The 24,535-nt window shown below is 41.5% G+C and overlaps 2 protein-coding genes across 2 annotated transcripts in view; both read right to left on the reverse strand.

Moving 5' to 3' along the window:
* LOC306832401 (uncharacterized protein) overlaps window positions 1-24,535 on the reverse strand; it is a 126,430-nt gene that overhangs the window by 51,828 nt on the left and 50,067 nt on the right. Inside the window, exons 4-7 of the mRNA XM_079357052.1 lie at window positions 8,617-10,525; window positions 7,178-7,351; window positions 5,116-5,289; window positions 3,759-3,935 (exon numbers count right to left, since the gene is read on the reverse strand). Coding sequence (XP_079213178.1) covers window positions 3,759-3,935; window positions 5,116-5,289; window positions 7,178-7,351; window positions 8,617-10,525 — 2,434 coding nt within the window. The remainder of the gene's footprint in view (window positions 1-3,758; window positions 3,936-5,115; window positions 5,290-7,177; window positions 7,352-8,616; window positions 10,526-24,535) is intronic.
* The window catches only part of LOC306832920 (NACHT, LRR and PYD domains-containing protein 14-like), a gene marked incomplete at its 5' end in the record, with an annotated part of 47,912 nt that continues 46,939 nt past the window's right edge, over window positions 23,563-24,535 (reverse strand). The window contains one exon of the mRNA XM_079357941.1: window positions 23,563-24,273. Within this exon, the coding sequence (XP_079214067.1) occupies window positions 24,030-24,273 (244 nt within the window). The 3' untranslated portion in view covers window positions 23,563-24,029. The remainder of the gene's footprint in view (window positions 24,274-24,535) is intronic.

Consider the following 24,535-nt stretch of genomic DNA (forward strand, 5'->3'; position numbering starts at 1 on the left):
GGATCTGTGTATTTCATATGGAGCTTGTTTGGAAGTTAAAGGTGATGAGAGGCTCATGAACTGTTTGTGATTATCACCACACATTCTTTAAACCTGTGAGCCGTACAGGAAGCTGTTCTTAGATCAGAGGCTCGACCATCTAACAATCTAATGAGGACATTATACGACAATTAAATTCCTCCTCCTGCTGTCTTGATATCCTGCAAACAGGTTTTTTTTTTAAAGTTTCTCACGTCATGGCCCCAGATCTATTACAGATTGTAAACATGTCTCTTTCCTCAGGTGTCTTCCCACAGGCACTAAAACAGCAGTCATCAAGCCACTATTAAAAAAGAACAATCTAGACAAGTCAGTAATGAACAACTACAGGCCGACATCAAATCTTCCTTTTTCAGGTAAAATAATCGAAAAAGCAGTTTTTCAACAGTTAAATAACTTTTTGACATTGAGCGACTGTTTCGATGTCTTCCAGTCAGGTTTTAGACAAAATCACAGCACTGAGACATCTCAAGGTGTTTAATGACTTTTAAACACAGACAGTGGCAGAACCTCAGTCTTAGTCTTATTGATCTCAGTGCTGCGTTCGACACAGTTGACCACAATATACAGATGTGTGCGAAAGTCAGGGCACCCCTTTAAAAACAGCATATTTTATATATTTAAAAATGTGTATTCATATTTATTGTCTCTCTGGTATATGGGAAAAAAAGACAATATTGTCAGGAAACATTAATGCATAGTTACATTTTATTTTATAAATTGAACAAAATTACAAAAATTAAAAACATAATTTTGGCATGTGCAAAAGTCGGGGCACTCTACAGCATCAGTACCTTCAGTACTTAGTAACACCCCCTCTGGCAGATATCACAGCTTGTAAATGCTTTTTATAGCCAACAACAAGTTTCTGGATTCTATTATTTGGGATTTTTCCCCATTCTTCCTTGCAAAAGGCTTCCAGTTCTGCAATATTCTTAGGACGTCTTGCATGCACAGCTCTTTTAAGATCTACCCACAGATTTTCGATGATGTTTAAGTCGGGAGACTGTGAAGGCCATTCCAAAACCTTCAGCTTGCGTTTCTTGAGGTAGTCCATGGTGGATTTGGAGGTATGTTTAGGATCATTATCCTGTTGTAGAAGCCATCCTCTTGTCAGCTTTAGCTTTTTTACAGATGCTGTGATATTTGCCTCCAGAATTTGCTGGTATTTAATTGAATCCATTCTTCCCTCCACCCGAGCAATGTTTCCTGTCCCACTGGCTGCAACACAACCCCAAAGCATGATGGATCCACCCCCATATTTAACAGTTGGCAAGGTGTTCTTTTCATGAAATGCTGCTCCTTTTTTTCTCCAAACATGCCTTTGCTTATTGTGGCCAAAGAGTTCTATTTTAACTTCATCAGTCCACAGCACTTGTTTCCAAAAGTCATCAGGCTTCTGTAGATGTTCTGTTGCATATTTTTGACGTTGTATTTTATGATGAGGTCGTAGATAAGGTTTTTTTCTGCAGACTCTTCCATGAAGGTCTTGTTTGTGCAAGTATCGGCGCACAGTGGAAGGGTGCACCACCACTCCTGAGTCTGCTAAATCTTCCTGGAGGTCTTTTGAAGTCAAATGTGGGTTTTGGTTTACCTTTCTGACCAGACTACGAGCTGTTCTCTCCGAGAGTTTCCTTGGTCTTCCAGATCTCTTCTTGACCTCCACAGTTCCCCTCACCTGCCATCTCTTAATTATGCCTCGCACTGTGGAAACTGCAAGCTGAAAACGCTTTGCTATCTTCTTGTAGCCCTCCCCGGCATTGTGGGCATCAATTACTTTCATTTTTTCTGTCTTACACAGCTTCTTAGAGGAACCCATGGTTGCTGAGTGTTTGTACAAGGTTTGTGGAGTCGCCGTATTTAAGAATCCCTCAAATTGGCACCAGCTGGCACTCCCTAATGACAATTGTTGACACATGCTTCAGGACCAATGAGCTGGTAGAGGTCTGAGCTTGTAAAAAGAATCTGACACTTTGAAACTCTCAGGGTGCCCCGACTTTTGCACATGCCAAAATTATGTTTTTCATTTTTGTAATTTTGTTCAATTTATAAAATAAAATGTAACTATGCATTAATGTTTCCTGACAATATTGTCTTTTTTTCCCATATACCAGAGAGACAGTAAATATGAATATAAATTTTTAAATATATAAAATATGCTGTTTTTAAAGGGGTGCCCTGACTTTCGCACACAACTGTATTACTCAACCGACTGGAAAACTTGGTTGGAGCGTCTGGGACAGCACTAAACTGGTTTGAGTCCTATCTAAAGAACAGGGACTTCTTCGTGTCTATAGGTAACTTCAAATCTGAGCAAACAAAAATTACTTGTAGAGTTCCCCAAGGTTCAATCCTGGAGCCTCTTTTGTTTAACGTCTACATGCTCCCACTAGCTCAGATGATAAAAAACAATCAAATTAATTATCATAACTACGCAGATGACACACAAATATATATTACAATGTCTCCAGGAGATGATAGTCCTAATAAAGCACTGGGTAAATGCATAAAGCAAATCAGTGCAAAAACTTTCTCCAGCTGAACAAAGACAAAACCGAGGTTGTTGTTTTTGGAGCAAAGGAAGAGTGACGAAGAGTCAGCACACAGCTAGAGTCAGTTAAACTCAAAACTACAGAGCAGGCAAGAAATCTGGGCGTAGTGATGGACTCAGACCTGCGTTTTAAAAACCACATCAAGACAATTATAAAATCAGCCTACTATCACCTGAAGAACATTTCAAGAATTAGAGGACTTATGTCCCAGCAGGAGCTGGAAACACACGTCCATTCTTTTATCTTCCGTCGTCTTGATTACTGTAACAGTGTCTTTACAGGTCTGCCTGAAACATCAGTCAGACAACTGCAGCTGATCCAGGACGCTGCTGCTAGAGTCCTCACCAAAACCAAGAAAATGGATCACATCAGTCCAGTTCTGAGGTCTTTACAGTGGCTGCCAGTCTGTCAGAGGATAGATTTTAAAATCCTGCTGATGGTTTATAAAGCGCTAAAAGGTTCAGGGCCAAAATACATAAGTGACCTGCTGATTAACTAAAAACCGCTCAGACCACTCCGGTCGTCTGGTCTAGGTCTGCTCTCTGTCCCCAGAGTCAGAACCAAACATGGAGAAGCAGCCTTCAGCTTTTATGCTCTGTATATCTGGAACAAACTCCCAGAAAACTGCAGGTCAGCTGAATCTCTCAGCTCTTTTCAAATCAAGGTTACAGACTCACCTGTTTACTGCTGCCTTTAACTAAAATATTTTAATAAAGGTTTTAATCTTTTACTCTGTGCTGAAACTTTTAAAGTCTTTTTATAGTCTTCCTTAAATTAATTTTATTTGAATTGTTTTTACTTGAACAAATTTTAAGTTTTAATAATTTCAGTGATTTTTAACTTTTATGCATCTTTTCTTTCCTCTGTCATGATGCTTTTGATGTCTTGTGTAAAGCACTTTGAATTGCCTTGTTCTTGAAATGTGCTATACAAATAAACTTGCGTTGCCTAATGAGTCATGAAGGCAGGCAGGACAAACACAACATGAGATTAGCAGACCCTCTTCAGTGGACTCAGGAGGTCAGTGGGGGCTGGGAGCAGAGCTGCTGCTAATGTTAGCTTGTTTCATGGTGCTCAGCTTGTTTTCAGGTTAGGATTCACACAGTGTTCATCATTCCTGAGGTGTTGAACAGCAGCACAGACTCAAACAAAGAAAAGGTGTCTGACCTCAGAGTCTCCAGTCTGCAGTTTGGACTCTGCAGATAATCACACAGCAGCTTCACTCCTGAATCCTGCAGGTTCTCGTTGTAGCTCAGGTCCAGCTCTCTGAGATGGGAGGGGTTGGACTTCAGAGCTGAGACCAGATAAGAACAGCGGATCTCTGACAAACTGCAGCCCCACAATCTGAATAAAGAATAAAAGAAGTAAATGTAGATGACAGCGAGCTTTATACATGAATGTGTGATGTTGTCCACATGAACACACTGATGTGATCATCATCTGTTCATTCCAACATTGAAGGACTTTATTAGGATGCATTAATACTTTAGTTCTTCCTGATCCTTCTTAGATTCAAACACTCAAAGCTCCTGTGAGGAACTTTCATTACGTGTCTGTTTTGGCGCCCCCCTGTGGACAAAGTGAAACCTCTTCTCTCTTTACTGATCTTGTCCTGTACAGTATTCCCTCACTAAAAACTCCTCCTGCTTTCTTTGAACTCTACAAACTACAAGTCAGTGTGAATCTCTTCTGTAGGAAATGTAAAGAAAGGCTTTTCCAGACAGCGTCCTGTGATTCTCCTCATGTGACAGCGAGCAGCTGGAAACAGGCAGACTTTCAAAAGGACTTTATAATGTTGGTGGTCTCATTGACTTTAAACAATCATCAAGAGAAATCCAGATTACTTTGAGTGTGTTTCATCAGCAGATCAAACCTCCTCACAGTACCTTTAAATCACAGAGTTTGTTTTGATATATGATCATAAAAACATGAACGGTATGAAAGAGAGGAAGAATGATCCATAAACAGATGTTCTTCAAATCTCTTGTAAAGTGGACTCTCAGTCATAATGATGAGGTCCAGCATATATGACAATAAACTCAGACAATCCATCCAAACACATGTCCCGTCATGATGTGATCTGTTACTAAAGGACAGTTCATGGAGGTTTGTCAGAGTCCTCTCTACACTCCTAAATGTCTTTGTGCTGCTCTTCTCTGGATCTGTGTATTTCATATGCAGCTTGTTTGGAAGTTAAAGGTGATGAGAGGCTCATGAACTGTTTGTGATTATCACCACACATTCTTTAAACCTGTAAGCCGTACAGGAAGCTGTTCTTAGATCAGAGGCTCGACCATCTAACAATCTAATGAGTCATGAAGGCAGGCAGGACAAACACAACATGAGATTAGCAGACCCTCTTCAGTGGACTCAGGAGGTCAGTGGGGGCTGGGAGCAGAGCTGCTGCTAATGTTAGCTTGTTTCATGCTGCTCAGCTTGTTTTTAGGTTAGGATTCACACAGTGTTCATCATTCCTGAGGTGTTGAACAGCAGCACAGACTCAAAGAAAGAAAAGGTGTCTGACCTCAGAATCTCCAGTCTGCAGTTTGGACTCTGCAGATAATCACACAGCAGCTTCACTCCTGAATCATGCAGGTTGTTGTCAGTCAGGTCCAGCTCTCTGAGATGGGAGGGGTTGGACTTCAGAGCTGAGGCCAGAGAAGAACAGCTGATCTCTGACAAACTGCAGCCCCTCAATCTGAATAAAGAATAAAAGAAGAATAAAAATAATGTGTAATCCAGTCACATGTGTTCAGGTTGTGATGAGTATCTCAACATCACTTTGTCCTGATGAATCAAGTTTTCTCTAAATGATTAGAGGATCATTTCTGATTGTGTATTCACTAAATCTAAATCCTCCAAATGTCAGCTCAACATTCATCCAGCTGTTCATGTGCACAGATGAAGAACAGGCTGCTGATCTCAGTCAGCTCTGTGATGTTACTACATTTATCAAATCACACATTATTCAATCACAAGTCTTCATGATTTCACAGTGAGTAGATGACAGTGAACTTTCTACATGCATGTGTGATGTTGTCCACATGAACACACTGATGTGATCATCATCTGTTCATTCCAACATTGAAGGACTTTATTAGGATGCATTAATACTTTAGTTCTTCCTGATCCTTCTTAGATTCAAACACTCAAAGCTCCTGTGAGGAACTTTCATTACGTGTATGTTTTGGCGCCCCCCTGTGGACAAAGTGAAACCTGTTCTCTCTTTACTGATCTTGTCCTGTACAGTATTCCCTCACTAAAAACTCCTCCTGCTTTCTTTGAACTCTACAAACTACAAGTCAGTGTGAATCTCTTCTGTAGGAAATGTAAAGAAAGGCTTTTCCAGACAGCGTCCTGTGATTCTCCTCATGTGACAGCGAGCAGCTGGAAACAGGCAGACTTTCAAAAGGACTTTATAATGTTGGTGGTCTCATTGACTTTAGACAATCATCAAGAGAAATCCAGATTACTTTGAGTGTGTTTCATCAGCAGATCAAACCTCCTCACAGTACGTTTAAATCACAGAGTTTGTTTTGATATATGATCATAAAAAAACATGAACGGTATGAAAGAGAGGAAGAATGATCCATAAACAGATGTTCTTCAAATCTCTTGTAAAGTGGACTCTCAGTCAGAATGATGAGGTCCAGGATATATGACAATAAAATCAAACAATCCACATCCATCTGGAGCTGCAGCTATCGAATATTTTAGTAATCGAGTATTCTATTGAATATCCCGTTCGATGAATCGAGTAAATCATACTTTTGCTTCATTAAGGATTAAGTTGTCTCACAAACCTGTTTGTAGTCTTTGCAGCTACCATGGTAACGCCTGTGTCATGAGTTGGTTTTGTTTAGTTCCCTCCTACTACTAATCAAAGATTCAACCATTTTATCAGAAGAGGAAATTGAAAATCTTTCAACTAAATATAAATATAAAAACTAAAACAAATTCTCTCTTGGTTTAGCTCTGACAACATGAGACTCTTCATATAATCAGCCTGTTCATTATAAGAAGTGTGTGCATCTCTGTCTGCTCCTGCAGCGCGTGCATTCAGCGCACTCACAGTCTGAGACTACAGAGACTGTGAGAGGAACGCTGCTATCGCTATGTTAGCTGCAGACATGGTGAAAGTGAACGGAGAAAAGCCGACCGTTTCACCAGATCACAAGTTCCCAAGTCGGTCGTTTGGATCACAGATCAACTAAACTAAAAGTTAAAAGGGGCGCGCCGCGCTCGTGTTTGTGTGTGTGTGTGTGTTAGCGCTGAAGTGTCTGTTTTTCAGACTCAGCGTGCAGCAGAGAGAGGAGCAGGTAGCTGCAGCTACATTAAACCTGTTTAATACTCATAGCATAGTTTTAATGATGCAAAAAAAAAAACTAAACGGGGCCTCGAGGGAGCGAAAAATCCTCAAACAATTTTTGTAATTGAATTATTCGAGGAATCGTTTCGGCTCTACATCCATCCAAACACATGTCCTGTCATTATTGGATCTGTTACTGAAGGAGGTTCACACAGTGTTCATCATTCCTGAGGTGTTGAACAGCAGCACAGACTCAAAGAAAGAAAAGGTGTCTGACCTCAGAGTCTCCAGTCTGCAGTTTGGACTCTGCAGTCCCTCACACAGCAGCTTCACTCCTGAATCTTGCAGCTTGTTGTCATTCAGGTCCAGCTCTCTGAGATGGGAGGGGTTGGACTTCAGAGCTGAGGCCACGATGTCACAGTGAGTCTCTGAGAGTCCACAGTTATAAAGTCTGTAGTGACACATAAAATAGAGAAACATGACTTATAAAAGAAGAGTCTGATATTCACGTCTCACATCTGATGATTAAACAGTTTGTCCTGTTTGGTCTTAACTTTACACATCAGTGGAATCTGTCACTGACACAAAAAGTCTCATCACTGGTTTTCAAACCTGCACATTCTTCACCTGTCAATCATTCACTAAATGTTACTGAAGAATGGAAACTAATGGAGTTTTATTTAGGAGGACATCATGTCTATGGTGTAAAATCCCCCCTCCTTCTCTCACTCTCCTCTACCTGGCTTTATGTTTCCTGGATGGGCGGAGCTTCAGAGCTGATAAAGGCAGCCAGCTCACCTGCTGTGAACTCTTTGGGAACAATGGAGCTGACTGCATGTGAATGTCTCATCAATCCTGATAGTTTGGACTGTGTGCTTAAGATGGAAGTTTCCTTTGTTGAAGTCCAATAAGTAGCAGTGAATGAGTTCATTTATTTATCTACTGATTTACTTTGGTTGTGTTTGAGTCATATCTTCAATTCTGTAGTAAGTTTTAAAGATGAACATTAGCCTTTGTTACATCTGATCTGTGACTTTGATTATGATGATTATACCACTGAGTTGGACTTATTCCCTGGAACTGGTGTAGCCTCCTTCCTCTCAAATATTCTTCATCTATAGTCTGTGATCTGAAGTGTGATCTATTCAGAGGACTCTCTCTGGAGTAGAAAACCATTTGAAACTCATTGAACAGTGACTCTAGAGGAGAACCATCTCATTCTCGTCTGGCTCACTTCTATAAAGGTGAAAATACAGAGACTGCTGCAGAATGATCCAGAAATCAAACAAGTCAGCAAAGAATCAAATGTAGTGAGGTGAAGGATCTCCTGTAGGAACAGTTTATCTGTGATCTACCTGCTGAGATGTTCAGAGATGATGCTCATGATTGATTAGTAATGCCTGCAGAGGCTGGAAGGGGGCGCTCACAGCATCTGATATCTCTCTTTTCAGGGATTAACACTATCACACATCTCAGTCACTTCTTTGGGAATTCTCTCCTGAATGTGTTCACAAAAAACTATCAAAGATATTTATGAACTCAGGACAAAAAGATAAAAAAACATCACGTATGAAAAAAACTACCACTGGCTGTTTCTCCTGAACATTAACAGAGGAACAGTTTTTGATGAACAGAGATTATTATGTTTACTTTAGATTAAAATAGGTTTATTCGTACATGACACTGATTTATAATGCTCATCACATCTGGACTTACTTTGCCTTCCTGCAGTTCCTCACAGCTGGAATCAGTCTCCATCGTCCCTGGACTGATGTGTTGTACTCTTGCAAGTCCAGCTCATCCAGAACCTCCTCAGACATCTGCAGCATGTAGGCCAGAGCAGAGCAGTGGATCTCAGAGAGTTTCTTCCATGATCTGTTCTCTGACTTCAGGAACTCTTGGATCTCCTGATGGACTGAGATGTCCTTCATCTCCGTCAGACAGTGGAAGATGTTGATGCTTCTGTCAGGAGAGATATCTTCACTGTTCATCTTCTTCAGGTTGTTGATGACTCTCTGGATCATTTCTGGACTGTTGTCTGTCTGACCCAGCAGGCCTCCTAAGAGTCTCTGGTTTGACTCCAGAGAAAGACCATGAAGGAAGCGAACAAACAGGTCCAGGTGACCGTTCTTACTTTCCAGTGATTTTATCATTGATTTCATTAGGAACATTTCCAAGGTCTGTTTTTCTCCCAGAAAAGCCTCCAGGTCTGCTGTGTTCCTGTTGGTGAAACAGTGGAACATGTAGACTGCAGTCAGAAACTCCTGAACGCTCAGATGAACAAAGCAGTAGACTGTTTTCTGGAAGATCACACACTCTGATTTAAAGATCTCAGTACAAACTCCTGAGTACACCGAGGCCTCAGTGACATCCAGACCACACCGCTCCAGGTCTTCTTGGTAGAACATGATGTTTCCGTCCTCCAGATGTTCAAACGCCAGCCTCCCCAGCTTTAGAAGAACTTCCCTGTCGGCCTCCGTCAGCTCATGTGAACTCACCTGATGTCCCTCACCATACTTGTTCTTCTTCCTCTGTGTCTGAACCAGCAGGAAGTGTGAGTACATGTCAGTCAGGGTCTTGGGCAGCTCTCCTCTCTGCTCTGTGCTCATCATGTGCTCCAGAACTGTGGCAGTGATCCAGCAGAAGACCGGGATCAGACACATGATGTGGAGGCTCCTGGATGTCTGGATGTGTGAGATGATTCTGCTGGACAGATCTTCATCACTGAACCTCCTCCTGAAGTACTCCTCCTTCTGGGCATCAGTGAAGCCTCGTACTTCTGTTACCCTGTCAACACATGATGGAGGGATCTGATTGGCTGCTGCAGGTCGAGAAGTGATCCAGATGAGAGCTGAGGGGAGCAGATTCCCCTTGATGAGGTTTGTGAACAGTGTGTTTAACGATGACTTCTGTGTGACATCAGACACAACCTCCCTGTTTGTGAAGTCCAATGACGGTCGGCTTTCATCCAGGCCGTCAAAGATGAACAACAGTTTACAGACAGCGAGCGTCTCTGCTGCCACCTTCTGTAATGTTGGATGGAAAACACGGAGCAGCTCAAGAAGACTGTAGCGCTGATCTCTGACCAAGTTCAGCTCCCTGAATGAAAGCAGGATCAGCAGACTGACGTCTTGGTTCTCTGAGCCCTCGGCCCAGTCCAGAGTGAACTTCTGCACTGAGAAGGTTTTTCCAACACCAGCCACGCCGTTTGTCAGAACCACTCTGATGGGTTTCTGTTGGTCGGGTTGAGCTCCTGTCTTTGGTTTCTGTTGGTCGGGTTGAGCTCCTGTCTTTGGTTCCTGTTGGTCGGGTTGAGCTCCTGTCTTTGGTTCCTGTTGGTCGGGTTGAGCTCCTGTCTTTGGTTCCTGTTGGTCGGGTAAGGCTTTAAAGAGGTCCTGGCACTTGATTGGAGTCTCATGGAGGGTCTTCTTTTTAGAGTCTGTCTCCATCTGTCTCACCTCATGTTGGGTGTTCACCTCTTCACTCTGCCCCTCTGTGATGTGGAGCTCAGTGTAGATCCTGTTGAGGTGGATTCTACTTCCTGTTTCATCACTTCCTTCAGTCACACGTTCACATCTTGTCCTCAGACTGACCTTATGTTGATCTAAAACCTCCTGCTGATCTACTAAAAGAGAGAAGGATACAATCGGATTATTGTTTTCAGATGTTTTTGTAAAAGAAGTAAAAAGAGTTTTTATTTCTAGACTTTTGACATTGACCAATGAAAGTTGTGTTTTAAGGAGGAGATCACAGAAGCACAAAGGTGTACAGTCTTACTTTGTTCAGTGCTGCTCTGACTGACTGTCTGCAGTCCAGATCCTGGTCTGGATCTTTTTCCATACCGAGGACAGGACGTCTGCTCCTCTCTAACATGAGTCCTCTTCGTCCCCCTGTGAAGACATGTCTTTAGAACTAAACTGATGGTTGACTGATAAAAAATATGAAGATTTATCAAACACAATCTAAAGAGTCAGATGATCACAGAGAGCAGGTAACACCTTCTTTCTTCTGTTTGGATTCATTTGAGTCAGTCAGACTGAACACCATGTGCAGTTCTCAACTGGGCCACCACCATGTCTTTATATATTACATGTCATATGTAAAGACATGCCAGGCTAAAAATAGGATAATGTAAACAACACTGCCAGAGCCACAAGGAGATTATAATAGGTGTGTGAATGATCAACAATGAATATTATTGGCAGAAATAGAAGGCCCCAAAATCAAATCTTGCTTAGTGCCCCATGAAGGCTTGGGCCGGCTCTGAACTAACGTGAGGTAAAGTCTGCGTCCGCACATCGGAGAACAACACGGAGAACATGACAGCTACTTGAAGGACTTTGAGGATTATTTTGAGTCATGTAGAGGTTTGAACAGGCATGTGAACTAGCTTACTCTGATGTCTGCTATTAGCAAAAGTTACGTCCCACAGATAGTTTCTGTAGCCAGCTCAGGCTCCACAGTTCTACAAACGTTGACTTCAGAAATGTTGTAAAAAAGGAAAAAATGTCTGTTTTATTACTTGGTTTCAAAGTTAGAATTCCAATGATATGAACGTGCCTGACTAACTAACTTGTTGTAACTAATTAATAATCAATAAAAAACAGGTAAGAAAACGGAATATCTCGCGCACATATACAATCTTAAAGGGAAAGTACACCTTTTTTATCACAACATATCAAATTACTCAAAACACATGAAATTTTTATCAAGTTTTAACTAGGGATGTCCGATAATATCGGAGGGCCAATATTATCAGCCGATATTGACTTAAAAATGTAATATTTGGAAATATCGGTATCGGATTTTTACAACCGATATTGGAATTTCCGAGTCTGCATGAACGCAGCATGGGACATTTATGGGCGCGCGTTGATGACGTTAAACAACAACATATTGCAATATATACATGAACATATTGTTCATGTTGTAAAGTCAGTAGTTGATAATGTGTTCATAATTCCGATTATGTGGAGAGTCAGTGAATGCACCAGCGAGAACGTGTTGAGTGGCTGTATGAGAACGCTGGGGGAGAGAGTTGGATTGTTACGGCAAGTTATGGTTTTGTTCTCCGCTGTAAACGTCGTGGTCACGGCCGACAGTGACCGGGTTATTAAAAGTTGTTATTTGAACGCTCTCATCGTCCTTTAACGTCCGTACGGACGCTGCAATATACAACACGCTGGACTCGTGGCTAACAAGTTAGCTCACCCGGTGAATGAGGTGTCCGTGGTTTGGAACTATTTCCAAGTGTCAACTACGGATAATAAATTTGCAATGACTGCAAAGCGTCGGTTATGCGAGGAGGAAACAAGGTGTCTTCCTTTAATACATTTAATAACCCATGTTATTACTTAATTACTGAATCACGCGGAGTTGCTACATTGGCGCAGCAAAGTGATGAAAAGAAGCAACAGCCGAAACCGAAGAAAACCACACAGTTGTCGCTTAAAGAGTCAACTGAGAAAAAACAATGTGGCAGCAATGGAGAGACTGCAGGTGGAAGTGCACATGACCCAGGCCGGGAGGACCAGGACTGCCCACCTAACAAGGCTCGAACCTGCGGGACATGTACCAAGAAATCCTTGCAGAGAATGAAGTTGCAGCTCAAGCACCTACAAGCGAGACAGCGCAGGTGAGTCATTGATTAACTTAATCATCAAACTAAATTTAATCTTCTGTGCTGAGTGAGTCACATTAAAAATAGACATTACATACAATGAATACAATAACCATTTGGCAGTCAGTGCTTCAAAGAAAAATAAATAATAGAAATTCTATTAAAGAAATGGAGGAATTCTATTATATATTTATTCCCTGTCTCTCTTTTTTATTCTTTCTTTAGGTGCATGCATACCTAAGAGAAGCCATCCCCTCGATGCCCTTTGGAGTACTGGAGGCATCAGGAGAGAGGATGTTGTTACTCTTAAAAGAGATTGAGCCCAGTTTGAGTTTATTATTTGACAAGTTATGGCCAGTCATTCATTGACTATGTTTGTTTACAACTAATGGACTGAAGATATGCCTCTTCCTTTTTTTCACATTGTCTGTGGTGTTGTTTGAGGCTGTTTGTTGTTGAGGTTTCTCTCTAACACTAAATAAATATGGCACTTTTTTCCATGATTTAAGTTGTTCTCTTATTTTTCTCAGTGTGTTCATTTGGAAAGCCATGTTTCATTCACATATGCATCCAGTGGGGCATCACAATAAAATTAGGCATAATGTGTTAATTCCACAGGAGATATTTTATGTTGTTGTTACCTCACAGTTTTGATGTAAAAAGCCTGCATATATCGGTATCGGTGATATCGGTATCAGAAATTAAGAGTTGGACAATATCGGAATATCGGTAGAAAAGCCAATATCGAGCATCCCTAGTTTTAACATGTTTAACTGTATTTATCATTATGAACTGTTCTTTTGCCTTTACAAGTCATCTAGTCAGAAACAGATATAACACTCCAGGATTATACTTCATGTTCACGTTGAGTTCCCGTGCTTCTGCTCGGGCATGAGAAACCGTACCATGCCTCAGATCACCTCTTCCATCCGTGCCGGGCCAAGACCACGGATCAGAGCGCTCACTCAAGTCTAAGGAACTGGACTTTGGGGGACTCACTTCATCATCTACACTTTAGCTGTCACACAGACTTCCTTTGGCTCTCTGCTTTCTCAAACACCTTCTTACGTATGAGCTCACAGGATCATATCAGATGATGCTGAAAAGACTAAACAGAGACAATAACAAACTGAAACAGGGGCCGTGCTGAGCGCCATCTTCTGCTGCTAATAAACGTACTAATGAGAAGTAGGAGGATAACAGGCAGGTTCAAAGGTTTATAAAGCCTTGTTTCCACCGAGCGGTTGGTCTCGGTACGGCGTACATTTTGCGGCGTTTCCACAGACTAATCCCGGGAAAGATTCCCAAATAACCGATCCGTACCATCCCACTTTTTGGGACCCTTCCGTTGAGGTGCCAAGAATGTCGAGCCGACCCAAAAAGGTGGAGCTAAACACTGCAGTCTGCTGATTGGTTGAAAGAATTGTCACTTCCCGTGTTACATCGGCAAACAAATCTCCGCCGTGTTGACTGTGACACAGCTGATTGTTTACGTCTGTATTTGTCCTCGCCGCACACAGCCTTCTCTGAAACAAAGCTGGATGAGTTCTTGTGATAAAGAGTCACATGACAGTGACAGAGGAGATGACCTGCTGGATGTCTCCAGCGTTGGTTTGGTTTGTGTAGCGTTTATCTCCTTAGTTGAATTTATTAGTTAGCGGTTAGCTGTTAGCAGTTAGCTGCATCTTATGACGCTATTTACATAGCAGGCTTAATCAAACCAAACTGTACCGATCTGTACCGGACTGCTGTGTGGAAACGGGGCTGAAGAGTCCTCTTAGATTACAGCTTTACAAGGTGACTGAGCCTACAAGGAGACAAGGAGTTAGTAAGAAGACTTACTTTGAGTCTGAGGCTCCAGATTCTTTACTGAAGTGTACATCCCAATCTTTGGACCAATCACTCTTCAGAGACTGACAGCTGGGAGGAGACTCTGCTGTCTGTCTGCTCCTCTCAAATCTGCAATAACAAACTTGTATTATATTTCCATCACATGAATCCCTCTTTAGATACCACAGCAAAAACAAACAGTTTGATCTCATGATGACATTTGACAAACAGGAAATATGGATGACAGGAATAATGAGGATTTAAAAAATTATTTCTCTTTAAATCAGAAAGTTTAAACTCACAGACTGACTTGACTAGAAATTAAATCTGAAGTGAAAATGAATTGTTGAGTTTTCTTACTTTGTGTCTGAGGCTCCAGATTCTTTACTGAAGTTCATAGGTTCGTCTCTGGACATGTCACTCTTCATAGACAGACAGCTGGATACAGCAGACTCTGCTCCGTCCTCCTCGTCCTCTAAACTCACATCCATGATCTGATCTGAGTCAGTCTGAGAGGAAACACAGAAACACTCACTGAGAGATCCACACAAGAGGAACAGGAGAAACCAGTTTGATCGAACACACACACCTTCTCACACACACCTACTCACACACACACTAACACACACTAACAATAACACACGCACGCACATATTCACACACACATACACACACTCACACACACACACACACACACACACACACACACACACAGCTCATATGAATGTAAGCTGTGACTTGATTATAAACTGTCTGTGTTCAGTTCACAGGAGGAAACTGAGAGTACAGAAGATCAGAATCATTTTTATTGTCCCGGTTTGTTTCACCCATAAGGAATTTAACTTCAGTAGACTGAGCTCTCTCTGTACAATATAAACATTAAATATTAACAATTAGCTGAAAATATAAACAAGTAATTAAAGACCAATATGTAGAAGACTTAATAAGATAATAGTTCAAAAGGATGATGAAGTAAACATGAGGCCGTAATCTTTACAGTGTGATGTACGATAAAAACTCTGATAAACACTCACCCTGCTTCACTCTTCACTTCCTGTTCATTACAAAATCTGACTGACTCAATACTTTTACCTTCAGCATCCCGCCTCCTCAGGTGCCTTACCTGTTTCTCATGAGACTGGATCACATGTTGCTCCTCCCTCCTCCAGTTACAGGAAATCAGAGTGTGTGTGTGTGTGTGTGTGTGTGTGTGTGTGTGTGTGTGTCTCACAGATATGTTTCTGACCTCTCTGAGTTTGATGTCTTCAGGTTAAATGTTTGAACTCTAACCATGTGAACATTTAGTAAAGAATCTGTGGTGATTAAAAGCTGACTGAGGCCTCGTTTACACGGAAACGCTGTGACAGAAATGCATCGAAACGACCCCACTCTGGATTCGAGGTACAGACCGTCTACACGGCAGGTCTCTGAGTGAAAACGATGTAGTTCTAACGCACGGCCAGCAAGGCAGGCTCACCAGCACAACCACTTCCTCCACACGATCCTCTTTAGCGGCTAGTTCTCCCAAGTCTTACCTAAATGCTGCGTGTGGTCGCCCTGTGCTCGCGTTGAACAATTTGCTGCAAGTGTTCGATGCTCTTTCGGCGGCGATATACACAAGGTATCATATCAAGGTTCTGTTTTAAGAGACGATACAACGAGAACACCTGCTGAAGCACATAGCACAAGTGAATCCGCCGCCCCTGTTTTTATTTATGTTTGTTCTCGGCTACTGCGCATGTCCAAATGTATGGGGAGGTCGAATTCAAAAGCTTGCGTTTTCCCGTGAAACACAGACGCCGTGTGAACGAAAGGCCAATCCGCTACTCAACTGTGTCGTCTTACTGTCACGGCGTCTCCGTGGAAACGGGGCCAAAGTGTTTTCTTTGACTTAAAGGAAACTGTCTCAGCGGGTTCAAGGTGACGACTTGTTGTTGACTGAAGGACTCAGAATAAAGACAGACTGCAGCTTGTTCTTCATGTGCAGCTGTTTGTTGAACATGATCTCATGATGACATGTATAAAACCATCTGAACATATGTAGAGCTGTGCTGCCGGTTTAATCTGACAGAAGAGCAGAAGAAGAAGCTTTTCCTTCCTGTTAACAAATAAAACATGAGCTATTACTTCAGACAAACTGCTGTCAGTTTGTTCTCTGTGTGAAGCCAGGCCCCCTGTGTGTTTACTCCTTTACTTTCACTGAAGTGTTTATAAGCACATCACATGGACTCTGCCTGTGTTATAAACCCAAGCTGCTCTGGATACACTTCTCCCCGTGTCGCTCGTTCCACTCCGCCCTCGCTGTGCGCCACACATTTACTACTTCTTTATAGCAGGTTTCACATCTGCTCCCCTGAAAAGATGGACATCATTTCAGGAGGACTGCTCCGCATGTTCTCCTGACCTGACTGTTCACACATGCAGCTCACAGCAGGAGACTCTCCCTGTCAGACAGGAGGGGGCGGGCTCTGCTGAAGTGACGCTATAATGACAATCTGTTTGAGCTCGTCAGCCAGCAAAGGGGAGGAGCTGACAATTCCAGATCTCTGTAACTACCACCACATGAGGGCGCTGTTGTCAAATACATAAAAGGAGCCTTGCATATGATGTGGATGTGAGAAGAAATATATATAAGTTATATAATTGCCATTTTTTGTGTTAAAGATGAACTGTGGTTTTCATGTCACTAGGTGTCACTGTTGGGTGGCTTAACGCAGCCTACATGAGTATGACGTTTGTCATCAGACAGGATGTTGTTGTTTGACCCCGGAAGGGCTTATGGTTTTTGACCGCTGAAGCGGCATGCAGTAAGTAAGGACCTGCTGTGTGGAAGCTGTATGATTATATTGATGATCGGTAATAAACCTGTTTGGACAGTGTTTTCTTTGCACATGGGGCTTAGTAATAAATGTAACGTTGAAACGAAGAAAGACACGTCTGAAGAAAAGTTATTTGACGCAACACACCAGGAAACAGCGCGTCATCCAGGTCACTCCTGGGAGTTAAACTAACAACACAAGCTTTGTATTGGACGAAGCTTCTACAAGTTATATATAAGTAAAGCCATTCATTTGATTTCATAAAAAGTCTCAGTGACGTGATATAAGTACACATTTCCACCATCCATAGACCAAGCCTTCAGACTTCCATAAGTTACCACTTCTAATGCTAACAACAGTTCCAGCTGAAAACCTGCTCCCTGGGTGATCCTCGTGAAGTTCAGCTGTTTGAACGACAGAGACCGGGTGATGAAGGCTGCTCGTGTGAAGAAATCACCAAAGTCAGAAGTGCTTGGTGTGATGGATCTTTATTTCCAGATCTTTCAGCAGAGATCCAGCAGCAGAGGAGAAAGCTCGACGGGGTCAGAGCCCGACTTCACAATCTAGATATCAAGTTTGGATTACAGTCCCCAACAAAGATGAGAATCTACCACAAGGGTAAACCGTTCAGGTTTCTGACCCCAGCAGATGTTGAGGCCTTCATCCAAGAGATCGAGTCAGGATGGTCTCAGTCTGAACAGAATATGGACCTGAGTGAGTCCAGTTAGACAGCCCGTCTGGATCCACATTATAATAGCTCAGACTGGCTTTATTGGATAAGATCATATTACAGAGTCAGGTTTTGTGTTTCTTGTACAGGGACTTTGAAGAGATCCATCTCTGTTCTAGAGAGGGGATGGGGTTTTTTTTTTCTTTAATTATCATGTTTTGTTGGCACACAGGTTCTCATTGGTCAGAGAGCTGTTTATGTAATATGTAACTGTAATATTATTGAGGCTGGGTTATGAGTAGTACTCCTATTATCATTATGTCTTCTTGGAGAGATCCTATTTCTCCAACACATTTACTCTCAGATGAGGTTGTGTGCATAAGATGGCCCTTCTTGTGACTCGTCACAGGAGTAGTAATTCTTATCCATAAATCAATGCCTTTTAGGATATAAAAATCTCTAAATACGTCTTTAATTAAATACTAACATTATTAATAATTAATGACCTGTATTTTACAACACACAACTAACACACAAATAACCAAAAATTATCAAGTTGTGGGTTAGTTGTGTCTGCTTTGTTTAAAAGACGTACATGTTATCTCCAAAGAAGAGAGAATTTTATTCAGAAGAGTCCATTTAAGGATTAAAAACTTTGATAAATGTAAATAAGATAAGATAATCCTTTATTCATCTCACAATCAGAGATATTCACAGTGTTACAGCAGCAAAGCAGGATAGCAGAAGAAAATCACACAGTGCAAAGTTTAGAATACAAAAGTATAGGAAACAACATGCATCAGAATTAACAATCAAAGAGCTAAACAATATGCATCAAAAAGGTGTATATAAAAATGCAATAAAGCAAGTTTATTAAGTACCTCACACAGGGCACCATCATGTTGGTGTAAACTGCCTCACATGGGGCACCATAATGTGGGTGTAGAAGGCCTCACACAGGGCACCAAAATGTTGGGGTTTTAAGGAAGCGACAACACGATCAACAATAATGGCTGGTTTTATTTAGTAAAATTTGGTCATGAAATTAGTGTTCATAATTAACTTAAACTATTACGAATTAAAGTATTAATAACAACAGTAATCTGTGTTCAATAAACTTAGTGGCAACACCATGAAATCAGGACACAACGAAATATAATCAGTCAGGGGTCAAAAATCATTCACTAAATACTAATGTTTTTAACAATTAACAACCTGGGCATGAAATCCGAACACAAAGCCGTTGCACACAGCCTATGTTACAATGCAAATACACCAGTAATCTCAACGACTGCTATTTAAATTATAACAGAGTTTATTTAACAAAGAAACATTGACTTAGTCAATGAAACTTAACCAGGCAAATAACTATTAGAAACTAAATTACAGGAACAAAGCATAACAAAAGAGTGGCAGATGTGTGTGTGTGTGTGTGTGTGTGTGTGTGAGTGAGTGAGTGAGTGAGTGAGTGAGTGAGTGAGTGAGTGAGTGAGTGAGTGAGTGAGAGAGAGAGAGAGAGAAAGAGAGAATGGTCACATCACATGGGGACAAAAGAGATGTTTTTGGGGAGACTCTTCTGTCTCGTTCTCTCCAACATGTAATGTGTGGAGAACAGATTCATTAGAAATATCACTGAAATTAATTTTGAGCTGATTCCTCTGTCAGTCCCTGATGGATGAAGATCTCCTCAGCTTGCAGAGCTTCTCCACACACAAGATGGTGGAGGTTCCTCCTCTGTGGATCATCAGCTGCTCCTCTCTGCTCCACCAGAGTCCTGATCACTCACATGATGACTGAGATAAACACGATGGCCTCCAGCTAAAGAGAGAAGAAGAGAGATGACAGAAATCATTTTCATCAGCTGTGAGTCATCAGATTCCCCCACAGCGCTGTAACTAAGCTCCGCCCCCAACTCCACCTCTGTACTTTAACAATGAACGGTTTCATATTGGTGTCTGAGTGTGAGATTTGACACTGAGTTATGGGACATGTTTGATCAAATAACGAAGCTGTTTGAAAAAGAGACACACATGCAACAGTTATTTGAAGATGTTCAATGATGAAGAGCTTCTTCTGCCTTTGAATGATGTCTTCATATGAATGTTTAGTGTCTCCATGCCGCTCTGTTTGTGATGCTCAGAGCTGCAGCTGAACTTCTCAAACTGTTCTCGTCTCCACATGAAAGAGTCAGAGCAACACATTCAGTTCAGAGAAGAAACACGAGTTCTTCTGCTCAGTTCTGAGGTGAACTAACGATGGGAAGGAAATAGAAGAAGCCGTAGTTTGGACATGAATCCTCTCTGATGTTTCTTTGTTTCTGTCAGTTGTCCTTCCTGCATTTGTTCCTGCAGCTGTGTAACTTTAGTCTTTGAGCCTGTTTGTCTTCAACTTCTTCATATTATTCATATAGTTTGTTCACAGTTTGTTAGATATGATGATCTGCTGACTGCAGACTCTGTGATGATTGTGATAGGTTAAATGAAGCTAGCTCCGCCCCTTTTATGTGAGCGTGCTCTCTGAAACTCTGGGTTTACTTCTCAGGTTGATAAGCAGCTTCATGTGACTGTTCAGCACCGTCTCTTCTGTCAGGGTTAGTGAAGCCAGATCACAGAAAACAAACCCTGAGGATGTTGAACTCTCTTCATAGTGTCCACCCAGAAAAGGATTTCTCCAACAACAAACAAGAATCTGAATGAATGAAATGAGAGCTGTAGCCACTTTTAGATTGTATCTTCAATCTGTAATGTTCTCTGCTTTAAAGCATTTGTATTGTCATATTGTGGTTCATGTATTTTAATGGATCCTCATCAAGTGTTTTGGAGTTTAATGTGTTTGTTTACACAAAGGACCAACTAGAGACACAAGCTGGAAATTAACAACAGCTATAAACTCTTTATGCAGCTCATCAGTTTCTTTGTATTGAAACTATGTTCAATCACATTGTCCCTGTTAAATAAATGAATTAAAATATGTGGAGGGTTTACTAAAGAACCCTGAGAGACTAACCTCAGAGTCTCCAGTCGATAGTTTGGATTCTCCTGAAGATCACTCAGCAGCTTCACATCTGAATCCTGCAGGTTGTTCTCTCTCAGGTCCAGCTCTCTGAGATGGGAGGGGTTGGACTTCAGAGCTGAGGCCAGACAAGAACAGCTGATCTCTGACAACCTGCAGCCCCTCAATCTGAATAAAGAATAAAAGCAGAATAAAAATAATGTGTAATCCAGTCACATGTGTTCAGGTTGTGATGAGTATCTCAACATCACTTTGTCCTGATGAATCAAGTTTTCTCTAAATGATTAGAGGATCATTTCTGATTGTGTATTCACTAAATCTAAATCCTCCAAATGTCAGCTCAACATTCATCCAGCTGTTAATGTGCACAGATGAAGAACAGGCTGCTGATCTCAGTCAGCTCTGTGATGTTACTACATTTATCAAATCACACATTATTCAATCACAAGTCTTCATGATTTCACAGTGAGTAGATGACAGTGAGCTTTATACATGAATGTGTGATGTTGTCCACATGAACACACTGATGTGATCATCATCTGTTCATTCCAACATTGAAGGACTTTATTAGGATGCATTAATACTTTAGTTCTTCCTGATCCTTCTTAGATTCAAACACTCAAAGCTCCTGTGAGGAACTTTCATTACGTGTCTGTTTTGGCGCCCCCCTGTGGACAAAGTGAAACCTCTTCTCTCTTTACTGATCTTGTCCTGTACAGTATTCCCTCACTAAAAACTCCTCCTGCTTTCTTTGAACTCTACAAACTACAAGTCAGTGTGAATCTCTTCTGTAGGAAATGTAAAGAAAGGCTTTTCCAGACAGCGTCCTGTGATTCTCCTCATGTGACAGTGAGCAGCTGGAAACACGCAGACTTTCAAAAGGACTTTATAATGTTGGTGGTCTCATTGACTTTAGACAATCATCAAGAGAAATCCAGATTACTTTGAGTGTGTTTCATCAGCAGTTCAAACCTCCTCACAGTACGTTTAAATCACAGAGTTTGTTTTGATATATGATCATAAAAACATGAACGGTATGAAAGAAAAGAAGAAGATCCATAAACAGATGTTCTTCAAATCTCTTGTAAAGTGGACTCTCATTCAGAATGATGAGGTCCAGCATATATGATAATGAAATCAGACAATCCATCCAAACACATGTCCCGTCATGATGTGATCTGTTACTAAAGGACAGTTCATGGAGGTTTGTCAGAGTCCTCTCTACACTCCTAAATGTCTCTGTGCTGCTCTTCTCTGGATCTGTGTATTTCATATGGAGCTTGTTTGGAAGTTAAAGGTGATGAGAGGCTCATGAACTGTTTGTGATTATCACCACACATTCTTTAAACCTGTAAGCCGTACAGGAAGCTGTTCTTAGATCAGAGGCTCGACCATCTAACATCTAATGAGTCATGAAGGCAGGCAGGACAAACACAACATGAGATTAGCAGACCCTCTTCAGTGGACTCAGGAGGTCAGTGGGGGCTGGGAGCAGAGCGGCTGCTAATGTTAGCTTGTTTCATGCTGCTCAGCTTGTTTTTAGGTTAGGATTCACACAGTGTTCATCATTCCTGAGGTGTTGAACAGCAGCACAGACTCAAAGGAAGAAAAGGTGTCTGACCTCAGAGTCTCCAGTCTGCAGTTTGGACTCTGCAGATAATCACACAGCAGCTTCACTCCTGAATCCTGCAGCTTGTTGTAGTTCAGGTGCAGCTCTCTGAGATGGGAGGGGTTGGACTTCAGAGCTGAGGCCAGAGAAGAACAGCTGATCTCTGACAACCTGCAGCCATCCAATCTGAATAAAGAATACAAGCAGAATCAAAATAATGTGTAATCCAGTCACATGTGTTCAGGCTGTGATGAGTATCTCAACATCACTTTGTCCTGATGAATCAAGTTTTCTCTAAATGATTAGAGGATCATTTCTGATTGTGTATTCACTAAATCTAAATCCTCCAAATGTCAGCTCAACATTCATCCAGCTGTTCATGTGCACAGATGAAGAACAGGCTGCTGATCTCAGTCAGCTCTGTGATGTTACTACATTTATCAAATCACACATTATTCAATCACAAGTCTTCATGATTTCACAGTGAGTAGATGACAGTGAGCTTTATACATGAATGTGTCATGTTGTCCACATGAACACACTGATGTGATCATCATCTGTTCATTCCAACATTGAAGGACTTTATTAGGATGCATTAATACTTTAGTTCTTCCTGATCCTTCTTAGATTCAAACACTCAAAGCTCCTGTGAGGAACTTTCATTACGTGTCTGTTTTGGCGCCCCCCTGTGGACAAAGTGAAACCTCTTCTCTCTTTACTGATCTTGTCCTGTACAGTATTCCCTCACTAAAAACTCCTCCTGCTTTCTTTGAACTCTACAAACTACAAGTCAGTGTGAATCTCTTCTGTAGGAAATGTAAAGAAAGGCTTTTCCAGACAGCGTCCTGTGATTCTCCTCATGTGACAGCGAGCAGCTGGAAACAGGCAGACTTTCAAAAGGACTTTATAATGTTGGTGGTCTCATTGACTTTAGACAATCATCAAGAGAAATCCAGATTACTTTGAGTGTGTTTCATCAGCAGATCAAACCTCCTCACAGTACCTTTAAATCACAGAGTTTATTTTGATATATGATCATAAAAACATGAACGGTATGAAAGAAAAGAAGAAGATCCATAAACAGATGTTCTTCAAATCTCTTGTAAAGTGGACTCTCATTCAGAATGATGAGGTCCAGCATATATGACAATAAAATCAGACAATCCATCCAAACACATGTCCCGTCATGATGTGATCTGTTACTAAAGGACAGTTCATGGAGGTTTGTCAGAGTCCTCTCTACACTCCTAAATGTCTCTGTGCTGCTCTTCTCTGGATCTGTGTATTTCATATGGAGCTTGTTTGGAAGTTAAAGGTGATGAGAGGCTCATGAACTGTTTGTGATTATCACCACACATTCTTTAAACCTGTGAGCCGTACAGGAAGCTGTTCTTAGATCAGAGGCTCGACCATCTAACATCTAATGAGTCATGAAGGCAGGCAGGACAAACACAACATGAGATTAGCAGACCCTCTTCAGTGGACTCAGGAGGTCAGTGGGGGCTGGGAGCAGAGCTGCTGCTAATGTTAGCTTGTTTCATGCTGCTCAGCTTGTTTTCAGGTTAGGATTCACACAGTCTTCATCATTCCTGAGGTGTTGAACAGCAGCACAGACTCAAAGAAAGAAAAGGTGTCTGACCTCAGAGTCTCCAGTCTGCAGTTTGGACTCTGCAGATGATCACACAGCAGCTTCACTCCTGAATCCTGCAGGTTGTTGTAGTTCAGGTCCAGCTCTCTGAGATGGGAGGGGTTGGACTTCAGAGCTGAGACCAGAGAAGAACAGCTGATCTCTGACAACCTGCAGCCCTCCAATCTGAATAAAGAATAACAGAAGAATAAAAATAATGTGTAATCCAGTCACATGTGTTCAGGTTGTGATGAGTATCTCAACATCACTTTGTCCTGATGAATCAAGTTTCCTCTAAATGATTAGAGGATCATTTCTGATTGTGTATTCACTAAATCTAAATCCTCCAAATGTCAGCTCAACATTCATCCAGCTGTTCATGTGCACAGATGAAGAACAGGCTGCTGATCTCAGTCAGCTCTGTGATGTTACTACATTTATCAAATCA

Source organism: Symphodus melops (assembly GCF_947650265.1).
Source record: "Symphodus melops genome assembly, chromosome: 12".
In the NCBI taxonomy this organism is placed as follows: Eukaryota; Metazoa; Chordata; class Actinopteri; order Labriformes; family Labridae; genus Symphodus; species Symphodus melops.